Source organism: Phyllostomus hastatus, unplaced genomic scaffold (assembly GCF_019186645.2).
Source record: "Phyllostomus hastatus isolate PE091 unplaced genomic scaffold, TTU_PhHast_1.1 phas_scaffold_1066, whole genome shotgun sequence".
Classification (NCBI taxonomy): domain Eukaryota; kingdom Metazoa; phylum Chordata; class Mammalia; order Chiroptera; family Phyllostomidae; genus Phyllostomus; species Phyllostomus hastatus.
Window position 1 is genome coordinate 15,296,968 of NW_025334004.1, and position 18,040 is coordinate 15,315,007.

The 18,040-nt window shown below is 46.0% G+C and overlaps 1 protein-coding gene across 1 annotated transcript; it reads left to right on the plus strand.

Moving 5' to 3' along the window:
• The first annotated feature begins 1,140 nt into the window (after positions 1 to 1,140).
• Positions 1,141 to 13,081, plus strand: INA (internexin neuronal intermediate filament protein alpha). Its single transcript, XM_045853785.1, has 3 exons — positions 1,141 to 2,262; positions 9,441 to 9,565; positions 11,076 to 13,081. Exons 1-3 carry the CDS (start codon positions 1,198 to 1,200, stop codon positions 11,392 to 11,394), a joined length of 1,509 nt encoding a protein of 502 aa, XP_045709741.1. The 5' UTR covers positions 1,141 to 1,197; the 3' UTR covers positions 11,395 to 13,081.
• The last annotated feature ends 4,959 nt before the right edge of the window (positions 13,082 to 18,040 follow it).

Consider the following 18,040-nt stretch of genomic DNA (forward strand, 5'->3'; position numbering starts at 1 on the left):
CGTGAAGCAGGGCCCCTTTATTTGAAAGAAGACAATAACGGCAGGAGCCCCTGATACCTTTACAGCTCATAAAGCACCTTCACAGGCATCAACGAAACCGTCCATGACCTTGGGAAGGGAGGTGTTGTTATCTCCACATGCTTAGCAAGAGGCAGAGGCCACGATCCAAACTCATCACCTCTGACTGTGGGTCCAATGTTCATTCCATTACAAACCAGTCTGCTAGTTTGTTATCCGCCCAAACTCTTCTGAAACCCACTTAGCCTTTCGTCCAAAGAGAGATCTCCACAGGAAAAGGTTCCCACAAACCAGATGATGACTTACACAGACTGAACTCTCAAACGCCTACCGGGCCAGACAGGTAAAGTAAAGGAATTGAGAAGGCGGGGGTAATTCGTCGGAGAGTGGTGGGCACTGCGGTGAACCTGAGAGCGCACTTACACAAACGGCCGGGGCAGCTCGTCTGTGCCCACTGCGGCCATCCTGGCTCTTTCCTCCGCTGCTTTCCACCCTGCAACTCGGGCCCACGCGTACCTTACCGCCCTCCCTTCTTTTCCCCGGGCGGCGCAGGCTTTCTGCGCAGCCTCCCGCCCCTGACGGTCCCGGGAGCTGCAGAGGAACGGCTGATGAGGTGCTCTCTGACGCAAACCCACTTTTCCCCTGGGAACCCCAAACGGGCTAAGGGAGGGGACAAAGCTTCGCCCCACGGGTTCCCACTCTAACTGGAAGAACAGGGCCTCGCCCCTCAGAAGCTCCCGGGTGAGAATAAGCGGGACACCTCCCAGAAAACCCTAGGGCGGGGTCAAAGGACGCGATGGAACCGTGTGATTTCCAGAGGGCAAACCCCAGTCGTTTAGGCAACCCTGAGCTCAGGTCATTTCCAAACGAGATGATTCTTGGGGAGGGACACTGAGGACAGGAAGCGGCTCCTAGGCAGATGACTCTGTTGGGGCGCCCTAGGTCCGTCGCTCGCGCAGCTGCGGTAGTCACTGCGCTTCCCCGCCCCCGATCCTGTCCCCCCCCCCACTTCCCTCTCCCAGCCAGACCCGGAGCAGGAGCTCCGCCCCGAACGCGCCGCCCCAACCCCCTGCGCCTTAAAACCCAGTGCACACCGCCCCGCCGTGCCCCGTCTGGCGCACCTCTCCTCTCCTTTGTATCTACGGCCGCAGTCGTTCTCCCGGCCCTGGTCCCGGCACCATGAGCTTCGGCTCGGAGCACTACCTGTGCGGCCCCTCCTCCTACCGCAAGGTGTTCGGAGACAGCTCTCGTCTGTCTTCGCGCCTTTCTGGGGCTGGCGGCGCGGGCAGCTACCGCTCCCAGTCGTTGTCCCGCTGCAATGTGGCTTCCTCGGCAGCCTGCTCCTCGGTCACTTCGCTCGGCCTAGGCCTGGCCTACCGCCGGCCTCCGGCGTCCGACGGGCTGGACCTGAGCCAGGCGGCGGCGCGCACCAACGAGTACAAGATCATCCGCACAAACGAGAAGGAGCAGCTGCAGGGCCTCAACGACCGCTTCGCTGTGTTCATCGAGAAGGTGCATCAGCTGGAGACGCAGAACCGCGCGCTCGAGGCAGAGCTGGCCGCGCTGCGGCAGCGCCACGCTGAGCCGTCGCGCGTTGGCGAGCTCTTCCAGCGCGAGCTGCGAGACCTGCGCGCGCAGCTGGAGGAGGCGAGCTCGGCTCGCGCACAGGCCCTGCTGGAGCGCGATGGGCTGGCGGAGGAGGTGCAGCGGCTGCGGGCGCGCTGCGAGGAGGAGAGCCGCGGGCGCGAAGGCGCGGAGCGCGCCCTGAAGGCGCAGCAGCGCGACGTGGACGGCGCCACGCTGGCCCGCCTGGACCTGGAGAAGAAGGTGGAGTCGCTTCTGGATGAGCTGGCCTTCGTGCGCCAGGTGCACGACGAGGAGGTGGCGGAGCTGCTGGCCACGCTGCAGGCGTCGTCGCAGGCTGCGGCCGAGGTGGACGTGGCTGTGGCTAAACCAGACCTGAGTTCTGCGCTGAGGGAGATCCGCGCCCAGTATGAGTCCCTGGCCGCTAAGAATCTCCAATCAGCCGAGGAGTGGTACAAGTCCAAGTTTGCCAACCTGAACGAGCAGGCAGCGCGCAGCACCGAAGCCATTCGGGCCAGCCGCGAAGAGATTCACGAGTACCGGCGCCAGCTGCAGGCACGCACCATCGAGATTGAGGGCCTGCGTGGAGCCAACGAGTCCTTGGAGAGGCAGATACTGGAGCTGGAGGAGCGACACTGTGCTGAAGTGGCTAGCTACCAGGTAAGGAGTGCTGTGTAGGGAGTGGCACCCTGTCCCCTCCCACACTTCCCCCCCAAAATTTTGGCCCAAGGAACTGAGGGGAGGGGAAAGAAGGGAAGAGGGAAAGCTTCGACTAGAGGCCTTGGCAAACAAAAAGCTCTGGGCTCTCCACTGATAATTTAGGGGCCTGAACACCCTTTTCCTGCCCCTCATTTACGTCCCTTTCCAAAGCCCTTCTAACAAAGAAGCCCTTTGCTTCTCTTCTTCAGAGTCCGAAAAATCTAACTCATGCCTACGTGTCAGCAAGTGGGAACAAACACACTTAAGACCTGAAGAACAGTTCCCCACCCAAAGTAGGAGTGAGCCCAACGGGGGTGGGTTACACTCTCTCAGGCTTCTTTTGTTGACTTTGAAAGGCTTTCTGTACGCTCTAGAATCTTATTTATAGAGCATGGTCTGCCCTGGTGTTGGGGAAAGAATGTTGAGTTGAACTGGGAAGGATTCCACCCTATTTTCTTGATTTGCATCCTCAGAGGAGTAGAGATTGGGACCTAAGGAGATGGGTGATTGGGCTGGTGTAACTGCCAGGCTCTTGCTAGACCCCTCCCCCAACACACACACACACACACACACACACGCACACGCACACACGGTTTTCTAGTCGACAGACTGATGGATGAGATTCCTTCCCAAAGAAAGCTTTCAGCGGCTAGCAAACGAGAATGGTCGGGGCGCTGTCCTCGGTGCTGATCCCGAGTTCCTCACATCTCAGAAATGTGTCTCCCGTCGCATGTCCCAGTTATGACTCTCTAGGCAATTAACTGCTTTGATTTTTTTTTCTTCTGCCACACCAACACATCAGTCTTGGCTACCTGCAATCAAAGGTCACTTCGTGGACAGGATCAATTTTCATTTTCATGGATGGTTTAGCACTTAACAAAAACAATCTGCTCAGCAGCAGTGAGGTCCCACTTGAAAATGCCTGTTTTCTTAACATTTTTCCAATCTAAGTGCATGTAATAAATTAGAGAGATGGATTCTGTCTTTCTATAGACCACTTATTTTTCATCTTTGCCTACTCTGTAAGCTTCTTTGATTGGCTCTTTCCTCCTTTATTTCTCCAAACAAAGGCCATTGTATCTTCATTTTTGCAATAGCAAACATTCTGGGCTTATGACCACAAGGGCACAGAGGCAGGAAGAAAGTGTAGACAATAATCTAAATAGTGCAGTTCAGATTAAAGGTACCAAAAAGCTCCTTTTGGAAGAAGCTAATAATTCAGAAACTTGCAATAATTCATTCTGGCCAAGAACAAAGTTTATATTAGATTAAATTAATAAGGTTTGGAGAAAATTAATAAAATACAAGAAAGGAGTGAAACCTCAAAAGTATGATGTTAGCCTGGGGATAAAGAATAATTATTGGTGTGCAGGTATTTGTTATTCATTATAAATGACTTCCCTTGATAAAGGAAGAAAGCTTGCTTGGATCATTTGTTTTATTTAGTTAGCAGTTACAGCACTATCCAAATGAAGACTTCTATTCTGCTTCCCGATCTGTAACTTGAACTTTTCACTATGTGGCCCTGCCCCTGGAATGTCTGAGTTAATCATAATTAATTAATTGAAGCTTCGTGTTTTCTTCTAAAAGCCTCAAAGGATGAGTGAGGGGATCTTCTGAAGGGCTAGCCCAATATTTCTCCAAAAAGTATAGCTTACCCACAGCTGCCACCTGAACTGGGCTTTGCCATGTCCTCTGTTTGCTTGTTATAGCCCCTTCATTCCGTGAGGCAGTGACAATATCATCTGCCTTGTTTTGTTTGCATTAAAGGCCTTTCGGTGTCAGACGACAGTAGGGTCATGTAGACGTAGCACATAGGAGAAAAAAAGGAAGCAACAGAAACTGCGGCAAGTCTGCAGCTCTGCAGTGCTGCCCCCATCAGCGTTAGCGTCAGTGCCTCAGTGGACCTGCTGAGGGAGTGGAAGAGGTCAGATGACAGCTATTTCCTGCCCTTTGGGACCTAAGACTGAGAAGGGGCTCATGTCCTTACCTGCAGATCCCAAAGGCCTGAAGCCACATGGGTGTCTTCTGGCTGTCCTAACAGTATCAGCAGTGCTGATGAAGATGAAAAGCGTCCTTCTCCACAATGAGATTCAGCCATTGTTTTCTTGCCCTCTCACCCTCCTCCCCCTCCCCTTTCACTGCAGTAATCAGAGGCTGTTCTCTTTGTTCTGCTTCAATGATTAGTAGTAGGCCCACTTTCCTTTGCAAGCTTGCCACCCTCCAAGAGGCAGAGGAAGGCTCCGTGAAAGTCACGTTTTCCCTGCCCCAGAGAACTGACAGCCTATTTGAGGAGAGAAAGCTTATTGCACTTTGAAAGGGTAAAGAATGATTCAAGGTGACATAGTAAGTACACAATGGTACGTGAGAGGCCCAAATCAGGCAGCAGGAGAAATGATGAAGAGCTAGGGATTTCATCTTCAAAAGCCAAATGCAGCCACCTTCTCTAGCTGGAGCCTTTTCCATTTCTAAAACAGGGCAGTTCGGGTTCCTGCATAGCTGCTTCGCCACCATTAGAGCCCCCATTCTTCCAAAGATATCTAAGGACATTTTTGAAGGGTACTGGGGCCCCTGGCCCTGCACTACAGTCAGTCTTCGAAAGCTAAAGCTTTCCTTGAAGGACCTTGCTGAACAATCAAGATCACCAGTATTTAATGCTCTCCAGGGAGAGGAGCCAAGTCTGCCCTCTTCTCTCCACTCTGAGATTGGAATACAGCCTAATTAAATAGCAGGAAGGGGCTGGTCCCTTGGAGACGGGGATGGCAGTGCCTGCATATAAATCTATAGCATTTGATAGGTACATTTCTGAAGTCAGAATTCAAGGGGAAAAAGCCACATTTAGTCTTTAACTCTTCCATGTGCTCTAGTTTTGTTCTTGCCCTCTCTACCTCACTGTATTACAGTCAGTTGGGCCAGCTCCTTTACAAAAATAAATTCAAACTAGTGGTTTCTAAATCCACTAGTTTCAAAACATCACTTGAGGGTTTAAAAAAAAAAGATTCTCAAGCCCACTCCTGACAATATGGACTCAGTAGTTTGAGTAGGTGTGGCCCAAGAATAAGTGTTTTCAATGAAAAATGAAACCACTGCATCCTGTTGTTCCTCAGATTGATTTTGGGGTGCACAGACCTAAACCACATTTTCCAGTGTAAACAATTTCACAAAATGCAAAATTTTAAAGTATGGCAGGGACAAAAAAAATGTGGGACTAAAACAAAGACAGGAGGGAGAATAAGGCATGTGGGTAGATCACATATAAAAACCCTCTCTCCCCATCTATGTTTATTATGCAGAGTAGTAATTCTGGATGGCTGCATTCACTACTCAGCCAGGCTGAGAGCCCCCAAAAGTGATGAAACCCACAGCACTGTCTGTCGTTCCCCTTCACTGCAGTCGTGTAGCCAGTTTTCTCTTAGCCCCACCCCACATCCCTCCAGCCATGAAGAAGATGCTCAGCACCTGTTTCATCTGCTCCAGGAGAGACCCCAGCTGGAGCTGGGAGTGCCTCTCCCATTCCCTCCGGCTAAGCCGGCAGTAGGGGTGTGGCTGGGGGGAGGGGCGGACTGCGGCGCTCTGCTCAGATTTCGTGAGCAGGAAGCCATCTTTGGCAGAGCTTTTGAAGGGCGAGGCCAGACAGCCTTGCATAGGGAAACAAAGAGCGCAAACAAAGAGACTACACTTTGAAGGGCAATGATCAGCCGTCAGCACGCTTCCTTGTGAAAGGGGCAAAGTCATGCTTTTTGTGTACTCTGATCCATAAAATAGACATGTGAAATGTGCAACATAAAAACTCAGGGCAATCTCATCCCTCTAGAACTCAGCTCCCCAGTAACCTCTTTTTCAGAAAACACAGCTGTGAAACAATTTTTTTTAAAAAGGATCTAATTAAAGTGCTGATGAGACAAAACTACTTCTCTCTAAATTACATATTAGAGAGTTGGCCCCTCTGATGCCCCCAGTCTGTTCATTCTTACTTACAGGACTGTAAACCACTTGGTTTGGATTTCAAGCCAACAGCATGATAGAGAAGAAGGGACCACTGGAGTCAGGCATTTCAAGGAGGAATCCGTTCTTTCAAGCAGATCCATTCTTTCAAGACAAAGAAAACCGATGAGTAGGAAACACTAATTCAAACACTGGGTGTTTATTTTAGGGCAAAAATAAACACCCAGGTATACCCCAGTGGACCTAAAAAAATAAAAGACATCACAGAATTACAGGAAAATAATTGGATCATTATAACCACAATGACTGAGAAAGGTTGGATTATGTTTAATGTCCTAATTAAGAGTGGGACAACCCACTTCAGAAAGGTTTTTATTCAAAACTGTTATTTTTTTTAAATGAGTGCTCTGACCATTCAAATTGTATTATACATTGCTTTCCCAGTTATCTAAGGGGTTATAGGGAGGGCTTGTGATTAATTTGTCCATATGATTTAAAAGGTAGAGAGTCACATGGTATGATATTAACAATAATAAAAGCCATTAACATTTATTCAGCTGTTCCTATGTAACAAGTGCTGTTCTAATGCCTGTTACCTGATTTAATAGATAATGGAAGCATACAGTAATGTGAGGTGCATTGAGTCTGAATCCCAAATTGAGAATCTCAGAACACCTCAGTAAAGAATAAATGTTGTAATTTTCCATACGCAGAAAGGGAAGTTTTAAAGAAACTAAAATAGCAAATGGACTGAGGCATGTTAGATATTTGTAGTAGGACCAGAAATGCAACCCAAAGACCCTGATGAAATCCTTCGCCTTTCCTCATGTATTTCTCCTGCTTCTTTTTATCATGAGAACACTTCTTTCTTTTTCTCCTTTTTCCCTAATCCTAGACTTTCCCACAGTTACTGTAGATTCTCTTACTCCTGATGCTTCGCTATTACACTTGCTTATAGGTGAATTTTACCTCCAATAGCAACCATCAAGTAAAAATTCTTGGTAAAAGGCCTTTTAAACCCTCATGATCCCTTAACACACTTTGGAACATCTCCATTGCTGCCCAGTGTAATATGTATTTTCCCCCACTGCTCATCATTCCTCATTCTGTAGCTGTCATTTAATCGAGTCTCTCCTTTGCAGCATTCCTATCAATATTTATAGAACAGGTAGGTGGTATGAATTTTAATTTTTTCTGCAGGTTCTCTCAGTTTGGAAGTTGGCACCCCCCGATGTATGAATCCTGCCTTTCACCGTGGCTTTGCCAGCCTCACACAAGGAGGGGTCACAAGGGCCCCTCAGCACATTATTTCTTGAGGTTTCTGATAAGTTTACCTGCATCACCATTTCATAAAGTAACTCTCAGTCACTATGCTCTTCGTGTCGACAACATTGCAGCTGAATCACCTGGGTTATCCGTCCGCACCTCTGCAGGTCACGAGGGAAGAAGTGCTCATGTGGCACCATTCAGCAGTTGTTCCTTGAGTGCCTGCAGGGTCCACAGTTTCCGCTGTGCTGGGCTCCGGCTTCCAGGGGAGAACCAGACTGTAGGGTCCCCGCTTCCACATAAATTACATGCTAGAGCAGGAGTTCTCGAAGAGGATCAGTGTGTCCCCAGGGGGCGTTTAGCACGGTCTGGAGGTATTTCTAATCGTCACCGTTGGGAGGGAGAGTGTGTGCTGCTGGCTTCTTCTAGTGGGCAGAGGCCACGGGTGCTGCTCAGCACCCTGCACGTCACAGTGCAGTTCCCGCAGCAAAGCATTGTGCAGCCCAAATCGTCAAGAGGGCCAAGGCTGAACACCCCTGTGATAGAGGAATGTGACAGAATAAATTAGTAAACTAGTAAATGAAGAAGAAAAAACTTAAATAATAATAAGAGCTAAGAGCACAGTGGCCACTTTGAAGTGGGTACTTTTTAAAAAATTTGTTCTCCCACTGGAGGTATCTTTTTCCTAAACATCATCATCATCATCATCATCATCATCATCATTATTTAGAAAGAAGAGAAGGGAAGGAGAAGGAGAGGGAGAGAAGCATCTATGAGCGAAACATTGATCTGTTGCCTCTTGTGCGCCAAACCCGCAGCCTCCCCCTGTGCCCTGACAGGGGGTGGAACCGGTGACCTTTCATTTTGCGGGATGATACCCAACCAACTGAGCCATACCGATCAGGGCACTTTTTCTGGTTTGTACAATGTTCCTATGTGGGCTAGCAGCTGCCCTGGCTTGAGGTAAAATAATGTGCAAGATCAGTGTGGAGAGAACACTTAAGTTGGACACCAGGAAGAACTGTCTGAGTAAAGGCCATCTGAAACTGAGTTTTGTGTGACATGGAGTGGGCCATGTGAAGACACTCCAGAGCATTCCAAACAGAGGAGACAGCTAGCCTAAGGGGCCTGGGACAGCAACTTAGTAAGTCTAAGGAGCAAAAGAGAAGGCCAGGGTAGCCAAAATACATTGAGCAGGGTGGAAAGTATAGGCCATATTGAGCTTTAACTTTATTCTACAGGCATTGGAGGATTTTAAGCAGGTGAACAATGGGATCTGCTGTGTTTTTAAAAGATCCTTCTGGCTGCTCCAGAATCACAAATGTGAAACTATTGTTTTCTATGCCTGGGTTTGCACCTGGAAGAATTCAGAGCAAAACTATTACATAAATGTAGTTTCTTTTTAAAAAAACATTATAATTTCAATCTGCCATGTGGATAAAAACTTTTTTTCTGGTGTATTTCTTCTTTCTCCTTATCTGTCATGTAAAATGTTTTCAGTAAAGTGATTGAGGAGCAGACTTCCAGGAAACCATCAAAATGAAAGGAGGCAGAGAAAACTTGCTGTCCTCTCTGTGCTTTCGACAGTTGGAATATTCTGAGTCTGAGTTCCTAGCAGGAGATTTTGGGTTATGGAAAGGACAAGTGAGTTAGCACCAAATACAGCAAGCAAGGGAGGGATGGGAAGCATGTGCCCTGTGGTAGGAGATCCCAACTCTCACCAAATCTCCTGGGGACCATTATGAAAAACTGCAGGTGCTGGGACCCCACCCCAGAACAAATGAATCAGATTCTGGGCTGGGTGGGGTGGAGTGGGGGGAGGTCTGGATGCTTTAATATGTGCTCGGGGTTGAGAATCCTTGCCCTATGGAAATCTCAATGAATTTCAGCTGGTTTGGCCTAAACATATTGGATATGTCACTTTTCAGGATAGCATCGGGCAGCTGGAGAATGATCTGAGGAACACCAAGAGTGAGATGGCACGCCACCTGCGGGAGTACCAGGACTTGCTCAATGTCAAAATGGCTCTTGACATTGAGATAGCGGCTTACAGGTACTTCAAAGGGCATGCTCACCCAAGCAAATGCAGTCACTTGGGGCAGCATGATCCAAACAAGTGGCTCTAGTCTTTCCTGTTTTTTAAAAAATGTATTGATTCTAGAGAGAGAGGAAGGGGGAGAGAGAGAGAGAGAAAGACATCAGTGGTTGCCCCACTCATCTGTGCATGCACTAGTTGCATCTTGTACGTGCCCTGATTGGGAATTGAACCCACAACCTTGGTGTAGTGGGCCGATGCTCCAACCAACTGAGTGACCTGGCCAGGGCTAGTCTTTCCTATTTCTTACGGGTGAGGGAGGGTGAGGAAAGATATCACTGACCCCTGCTGGGTGAGTTGACCCCTCTGTCCCTTGATTTGGTTGTATCCTAGCTGCTCCTTGCTGGTCCTGGTTTTTCTACTTACCTTTTCTAGGATTTAAGGGAATAATGTGGGTACACAGAGGCTGAAATAAACCCACCAGACTCTAACCTTAAAAGCAGGGTTTATACAGCATAGAAAGTCCTAACAGGTGAGGTGTCCCCCTGATTCCTACTCAAGGCAATATTCATGTGAACTTTGCCTTTAAAAAATGTAATAACAGTAGCTCATAAAAGTTGTTGACTGACTACTGTGAGCCAGGCACTCTATTAGGTACTGCATTATAAATGATCTGGGTCTTAGGTCTGATCGTTCCCATTCTGCAGATGAGGAAATTTGAACCTCAGACTGTGTAAGTTGCTCATAGTCACCGTGCTGCTAAATGGAAGAGCTCAGGTTTGACCCCAGATCTGTCTGAGCATTTTTTCTTCTCTGCTTCTTTACACTGTGTATACTACTCCAAGGCAAAGCTCCAAGAGTATTTGATAGTGTCTTGAGTTTCTGATTTTAAAGAAAGGATGCTAAAAACTATTAGTTTTGAGAAACAAGTTATTAGGGTCACTCTTTCATGATGCCATTTAGGCCAGCCTGAGAAAAGCCTGGCATCTGAAAGAGGCTCACTCACTGGTCTTTGGCATCGCTGGTTCCCCTCCATCTGTGCTCCTGTACACTGAAAAAGTACAGATCCCAAGTTCAGGCTGCTTTAGGCACCTCTTCCCCCTCTGTGGACTTCGCACCTCCTTATTCCTATTGCACGTACGATGTTGATTAGCAAAATTACTTTTCCCTGGAGCTTCATAGACTCTAAGGGCCAAAAATGGGTGTGATGAGGCCAAGGGGGATCATAGGTTTTTCCTCGCTTAATTCGTTTTAGGATATAGGGTAGCTTTCCCTTTGACAGTGGTTTACACACAGCTGGTGTGGAAGATGTGTGTGTGTTGTATACATGTGAGTGTGCGTGCACGTGCTGGGTAACTCCAAGTCTTTGAGTCTTAGGATTCAATATTTATTCATCTCAGTCTCATGAATCACTGTGAAGGCTTATAGAATCTGAAATGAATAAGAGCTGCAGGGTTAATGAAGTTCTTTTTTAAAAAAAAGTTGTGAGTTGGCTTCCTGAGATTTTTTTTCTCTGTTCGGTTTACAGGAAACTGCTAGAAGGTGAAGAGACACGTTTTAGCACCAGTGGATCAAGCATTTCAGGGCTGAATCCACTTCCTAATCCAGGGTATCTGCTCCCACCTAGAATCCTCAGCTCTACAACCACCAAAGTATCATCCACTGGGCTGTCTCTTAAGAAAGAGGAGGAGGAAGAGGAGGAGGAGGAGGCTTCTAAGGTAGCCTCAAAGAAAACCTCCCAGATAGGGGAAAGTTTTGAAGAAATATTGGAGGAGACAGTAATATCTACTAAAAAAACAGAGAAATCAACTATAGAAGAAAGCACCACCTCAAGCCAAAAAATATAATTCTGTTGCTTAAAAAGAGTTCATGCTTAAGAGGGGATAAATTGCATTTGACTTGTTAAACAGCCTATTCCTGAACCAAAACACCTATCGCCACTCTAAAATGTCTGCAAGGCTTCAGTCTCATATTTAGCATCGAATACCTACAGTCTCTAATAAGAAAACCACCCCTTAGATCGGAGCAAACTGCATTTCTAGAGCCATCTCAGAGGCGTTACCTAAGAACCCAGCTTTCTCACCTCAAGCTCAGACTTTACAGTGATAGATGATTCAGGGACAGAGGAAGTACAAACTAAGGTGCTAAATCTGTGATCATTGCCATTTGCTGTGAATTGAAATTAAAGCCTAACTCACTCACTATAACCATCCATTGCCCAGCTATACAATCTCATTCTAGAATATGAAATATAAGATCACTGCCAAAGATAAACTAATGGTCCACACCCAGCACCGCTCACTCTGATAGAACCATGTCGCAAATGATAGGTGTTTGTTTAAAGGACACTTCTCCCGCCCCCCCCTCAATTCTATAGATCCTTTTCTTCTATTCAGAAAAAAAAAAGGCTCCTGTAGTATCTTTCCCTTTTAAACACATTTAGGTTCTTGTCAAAAGAACTTACCTGCTTTAGCTCTCTTTGCTGAATGGGTAAAATTTAGATGCATGTTGACCATATCTGTGATCATATCTTTCCAATTCTGTAGGTTGAAAAAAAAATGGCAGTGATAAGTTTCAAGGGTTGCCCCTAACACATAAAATAATAAAGACTCTCTAGATTTTAGGCTTTTCAGCTTATCAAATCCACTTAATTAGGAAAAAAGAAAACCCTATTCAATTGAGAATGTAGCTTTTCACCTTAATGTTAGAAACACAGTAATAGTTACCCCAAGCTGTGATTAAGGTGACCTTAGATTTAGTAATAGAAGCTAGAAGAGGTGAGTATTTGTATGAGTGGAAAGGTGAAGGTCTCATTTACCTGTGTCGGTTCATTTGTGATGATATAGTTAGCTGTTTCGTGCCCTTACCTTTAGACAGAACCCACGTGTTCCCCCTCCCACTAGTCCAGGTCCTGAAGAGGCCTTGTTTTCACTCTCCTATGCCTTCTAAAAGTGTTAAGTGTGGGTTATGTTATCACCAGGACACAATGCTACTGCCCCAAAGCAAAAGAAGTTTCTTCTGGTCAATCAACACCACCAGCAAATATAAAAAAGAAATCTTTCTCTTTTCTAAATGAGTCTTGCCCAACAGTTTCCCCACTGCTGCGCGGTTGGTGGGCTCTCCCCTGCTGCAGCAAGAGACCCTCAGACCGGAGAATGTGCACGCATGCTCCCGCCCACGTGCTAGGAAGTTGACTCTGGAGCACCCACTTCTCAGCTGCCCGACTGTGTAGCCGCTGCATTGCCCAGTCTTCCACACATGCCAAGTTTGACGCAGACTAATTCTCTGCCGGCAGCCACTTCACCGGAGCTACAGAGTTGCCATGTGTGTCTCTGTCACACTTCTCCCTTAAGAGCTCTGTGGTGATAAGGACGCAATGCTTTTACTGAACTTTCTTATGCTAGCACACGCTTCCATAGCTCAAGGAACTTGAAAGATACTTCTCTCCTCCTCCTCTCCCCCACTCCATCCCTGTGTTTACTCCCCACACTTACTGTAAAATGTTAGTAAATTAAGAATTAAAAGTCACATGAATCCCAGCAATGTAACTTGTGTTTTGTGGTTTCTGCAGCTTCAACTGAGAAAAGCACTGTTTTGGTGCAGAGAGACAACTGCCCTCCCCAAATAATTCAGAAATCTTACATTTTCTGTCCTGTGCATCCACATTTAGTTGTTTCCAGGCCCCTGGCCAAAGCCGGGGGGCTGCAGTCTGCGCGTGTTTCAGACTGGTCAGAAACAGTGCACTGAGTGAGCTGTCCGTGGCATGGCAGGGAACCATGGTGGGGAAATCAAACCAAATGCTGAAAGACACTGCATTCTGTGCCTGGACGACACTTTCACTAGCTTACCTTGGTGATAGTTCCGAGAACAAACTGGCAGAACACACATGGTATAAAGTCCTTCAAAACAGTTAAGAATCTTGTTTCTTTGAAAAGGGGGTTACAGTTCTGCAGAACCCAAGTATTTAGGTAGAACATGGGTAGCAATACTAGAATCTTCCTCTACTGTAATGGTTCTTAACCTATTTGGGACTGTGGACTCCTTGGAGAAAGTTATGAACCCTTTTCCCAGAAGAAAATACACACACAAATTCTGTATAGATCAAGGGGCTTGTGACTCCTCCAGGACCATCTGCTTCTGGTGCCCAGAAGTCTGTGGACACCAAGCTGAGATTCCCTCAAGCTGCGCCAGGTTCCAGGACAGAGACTGCAATGAGATGTATGAACGCAGCTCAGCAGGTGCTCACGGTGGAAGCTGAAGCTTGCCGAATCCTGAACCGTACTGTCGTTCTCGGTCTGTCTGGCTCGGGCACTTGTGGGCCACTCAAAGACACATGACTGGTTCTGCGGCCAAAAAGGGATCTGTGAGTCGTGCACTAACAATGAGAGTTTTATTGTAATCGAAACATCTTTTAGGGCCTTTTAAAGAACAACAGTCGCATTGATACTTGGGTTTGCAATATAGACGTTTGTTGTTGCTTCTAAGAATACAATTTAGTTAATGAATCCTTCTCTCTGCCAAATCTGAGTCCTTTCATTACATTTATATAGTCTCTGGCTCTGGCTAATTCATATCTCCTGTTGTGAATGAGTTGCCCCTAATTGTCATGAGCTCATTTTTAAAAGAAAAACATTAAAAGCATCTTTTAAGAGAAAGACATTACAAACATTTTAAAAGGAAGGCATTAACATGGGAACATTTACAGTGATAGGGAAACCTGAGGCAGGGAGAAGGGAAGGAAAGCAAGCGACACCGCCGGTCACAACAGAGCAGGACCACGAGGGGAGCCGATGAGACTGCGAGGAAGCCTGTCTGCAGACCACATTAATGATATCCAAACATGGCTTTAGATTCACTAGATAATGAGACTGTTAGATTCGGTAGATGAAAAGAATGGTTACTTTGGCCCTGGCTGGTGTTGCTCAGTGGATTGAGCACCGGCCTGCAAACCAAAGTGTTGCCGGTTTGATTCCCAGTCAGGGCACATGCCTGGGTTGCAGGCCAGGTCCACAGTGTGGGTCATGCAAGAGGCAACCAATCAATGTTTCTCTCATGTGTTGATGTTTCTCTCCCTTTCTTCCTCCATCCTTTTCTCTCTCTCTAAAAGTGAATAAATAAAATCTTTTTTAAAAAAAGAATAGAGACTTTTTTTTTAAAGATTGTATTTATTTATTTTTAGAGAGGGAAGGGAGGGAGATAGAGAGAGAGAGAGAGAGAGAGAAACATCAATGTGTGGTTGCTGGGGGTCATGGCCTGCAACCCAGGCATGTACCCTGACTGGGAATCAAACCTGCGACACTTTGGTTCACAGCCCGCGCTCAATCCACTGAGCTACGCCAGCCAGGGCGACAAGAATAGAGACTTTTAATGACAAGGTTAATACCCCTGCCCAATGCCACACAGCAAGGAACAAAGCTGGGATTTGAACCTGGGTTTTCTGGCTCTGTAGGGCTTGCTTTTCTTTCCCATGTTGCCCCTCTATGTAAACGAAAGTCCCCTCACTCGAGGGAATAGAAATGTTTTTGTCTTCTTTTTTACCCTTCCTCACCAGGTTTCACTCAAGGCTTCTCAACCTCAGAAACCCTGGGCAGCGCCAGGTCCCACAGGCGAACTGCGTACTTTGCGGACTTCCTGCCCCTGGTGCCTCCCTGCATTGCAGTGTGGCGGCGGCAGCTCAGAATGGAGCTCTGGGCCCACCCAGCCAAGAGTCATCTCTGTTCCTGCTAAGAATTAAATGGAATTGGGTGCTAGTTGCCTAAGTTTTTTAAGTTTAAAAGATGATTTTGCAAGAAATTCTGTAACTCATTATCAAAGGGCCTAGAATGGACAATTCCTCAAGAGGTAATAAATCCAGAATCCTTGGAATTCATTTCACTGTACTGGCTAAGGGTGGGGAGGGCAAGATTTGAGCAATTGTCTGAAAACTTAGATTCCAAGTTTTATATCCAGAGGTAATGCAAACCACATACAGTCCTGGGGATAAACTTTTAGGACTTGACTGTGAACACAAATGGGGAGCCCAGAACCATGACTCTGAAAGCAAACACGAAAGAGATTTTTACGAGGGGGCGAACCCCCCCAGAACCTAATTATCTTCTTGAGGGCAGGACCCTTATAGTACAGGCTTCCTCCACTATGTGAGTGTTCTAAAAACCCATCTGTATGAGTGCACTGGATGGCATTGTTGTGAGAGGCTGCGTTTGGCTTCAGTGAACTTTATTTTTTGAAGACTCAACGTGTTTGCCCATTGCATGATGGATGATTTACAAGCACCTCTGCCCACACCGCGCTGAGTGTGCAGCAGTGTTTGACCAAAAACAGCATGACCCCTGTGGCCCACCCTCTCTGTTCACCTGATCTCACCCCAAAAGACTTTTTTTTTATCTCCCCGGATTAAAAAAGTCCTCAAAGGGAAATGTTTTGCAGATGTGGAAGAGATGAAACAAAAAGCGGCAGAAGGACTAAAAGGCATCAAAGTCAATGAGTTCAAAACCTGTTTTGAGCAGTGGGAAAAATGTCTCAATAGGGGTATTACATCAAACGGAGAGTGCTTTGAAGGTGACTGAAGTTTAAATATGTAAGAATAAATACACAATTTTTAATACATAAATTCTGGGGGGCGGGTAGGGTCCCCACTTGTAACTGTATTGAATATTTTTAAATCCATTGGAACAGAAAGCAGAAGGGCAGTGCCAGGGCTGAGAGGGGGAATGGGAGTTACTAATCAACGGGAAGGGAGTTTTACTTAGAAGTGATGGAAATGTCTTAGAACTAGACAGAGGTGGTGGCTGTACAACGTTGTAAATGTACTAACTGCCACTGAATTATTTACTTCAAAATGATTAATATTCTGTCGTGTAAATTTTACCTCAATTAAAAAAATCCATTGATAGAGAATTTATGGGACCATCAGAAAAATATAATTACAAAGTCTACTCTACCTTCTGCTCCAGCTGAGACCATTATGCACAGCCGCCCTGGGTCAATTCCAGTTAGAAGCAATTCCATTAGGACAACCGAAGCCAGAGCTAATAAGAGTATTGATTTCAAAACAGAGCCTGAAGAAAAAGTCCAAAATCTCCTTGAGCATAAATCACTTATGAGTATCCATTACTGATTTCCAACCAATATTATTTTTATTATCATATCATCAGAAATCTCTAAGGTCCTGAAAAACATCTAAATCATAAGAATGCATTTTTTAAAAATCACATAAGTTGGTGTATCTGAAAGCATGGCAATTTAAAATGGAAATCACTGAGGAGGCTTCACAAGCTCTTAAAATAGAGCTCGTATGTGAAATTGTATTTTTCTTTATAGAATATATATGACTGGCTTTGCTGCATGTTCAGATTTCATGTACAGGTTAGATGGATGTCATTGTGCCTTTGTGACTTTCAGATGTCGCACATGAATTTGCCATTTGCAGATGGGTGAGTGCTCCTGAATCCAGTTGAACAAAGGACTGTGTTCACTACATTACCATGCCCCCTTAAAGGGTGAAAAGAATGGTTACTTCGGAGATCAAAGGACTTCTCTCCTCTTCTATTGATCTCCTAGAAGATTAGATTGCCCTTGTGCTGTATGCTGGTATCATACAAGCTTCCTGGGTGGGGGTGGGGACTAGCTAAAATGTATAAATTCTTTCTTACAGTCTCTTGAAACACATACACACACACACACATATATACACTCACACTGGGATTGTAATAAAACAGAGTGAGTCACACTGCAGACATTTAAAGATTTATATTTTTACGCTTCAGTAATTCTGAATAAAACTAAACAGAGAAAAGTTCAGGCTACAAAGAAAATTGAAGATTGATCTTAGAGGGGTCTCCAGGCTCACTTCCTCATTGATTAATTACCGCAGATCACCACATGGCTGCTCATCTCCCCTAATGAGGTGACTGGTCTTTGTTCTGTGTGAGTCTGAGACATTTCATTTCAGCTCTATCATGTGCTCTTAGAGGTGATACAATGCTCAGCAGAGTGTAACCAAAATCATTAGTATAAGCTCTGGAGTTTGGGAATACAAACAGGAGCAGGTTCTAGTCAACTGCTGGTTATTAAACAGGGCTACAAAGCATTTTCCCTTAGAAGGTCTTATTTTTAACTCACTAAAGTTCATCTGTTTTGCTATAAATATGAATAAATGAGAGATGTAACTTCTATCTCTCATGATTTCCTGGCATAAGGATTCACACATGACATATAGAATTTCTGATGCTCTTTGGGGCTAGACAATCTTTTATATTTATCTTGAGCCACACTTGAGCTCAATAGAAGAAACTCCTTCCTGCCCATGTGTTCCCCAGTCTACAAAGTAGAAGCAGCTGTGTCAAGGTTAGAATTAGGGTCAAAGTGCCTTGGCTGGTGTGGCTCAGTGGACTGAGCACTGGCCTGTGAACCAAAGGGTCACCAGTTTGACTCCCCGTCTAGGGCACATGCCTGGATTGCGGGGGTGTGCAAGAGGCAACCACACGTTGACGT

What these genes read in the sequence shown, in the direction of transcription:
- INA (XM_045853785.1), top strand. Translation starts at nt 1,198, where the DNA reads ATGAGCTTCGGCTCGGAGCACTACCTGTGCGGCCCCTCCTCCTACCGC. An exon ending in CTGAAGTGGCTAGCTACCAG is followed by an intron (nt 2,263 to 9,440) that starts GTAAGGAGTGCT and finishes GTCACTTTTCAG; the next exon opens with GATAGCATCGGGCAGCTGGA. An exon ending in ATTGAGATAGCGGCTTACAG is followed by an intron (nt 9,566 to 11,075) that starts GTACTTCAAAGG and finishes TTCGGTTTACAG; the next exon opens with GAAACTGCTAGAAGGTGAAG.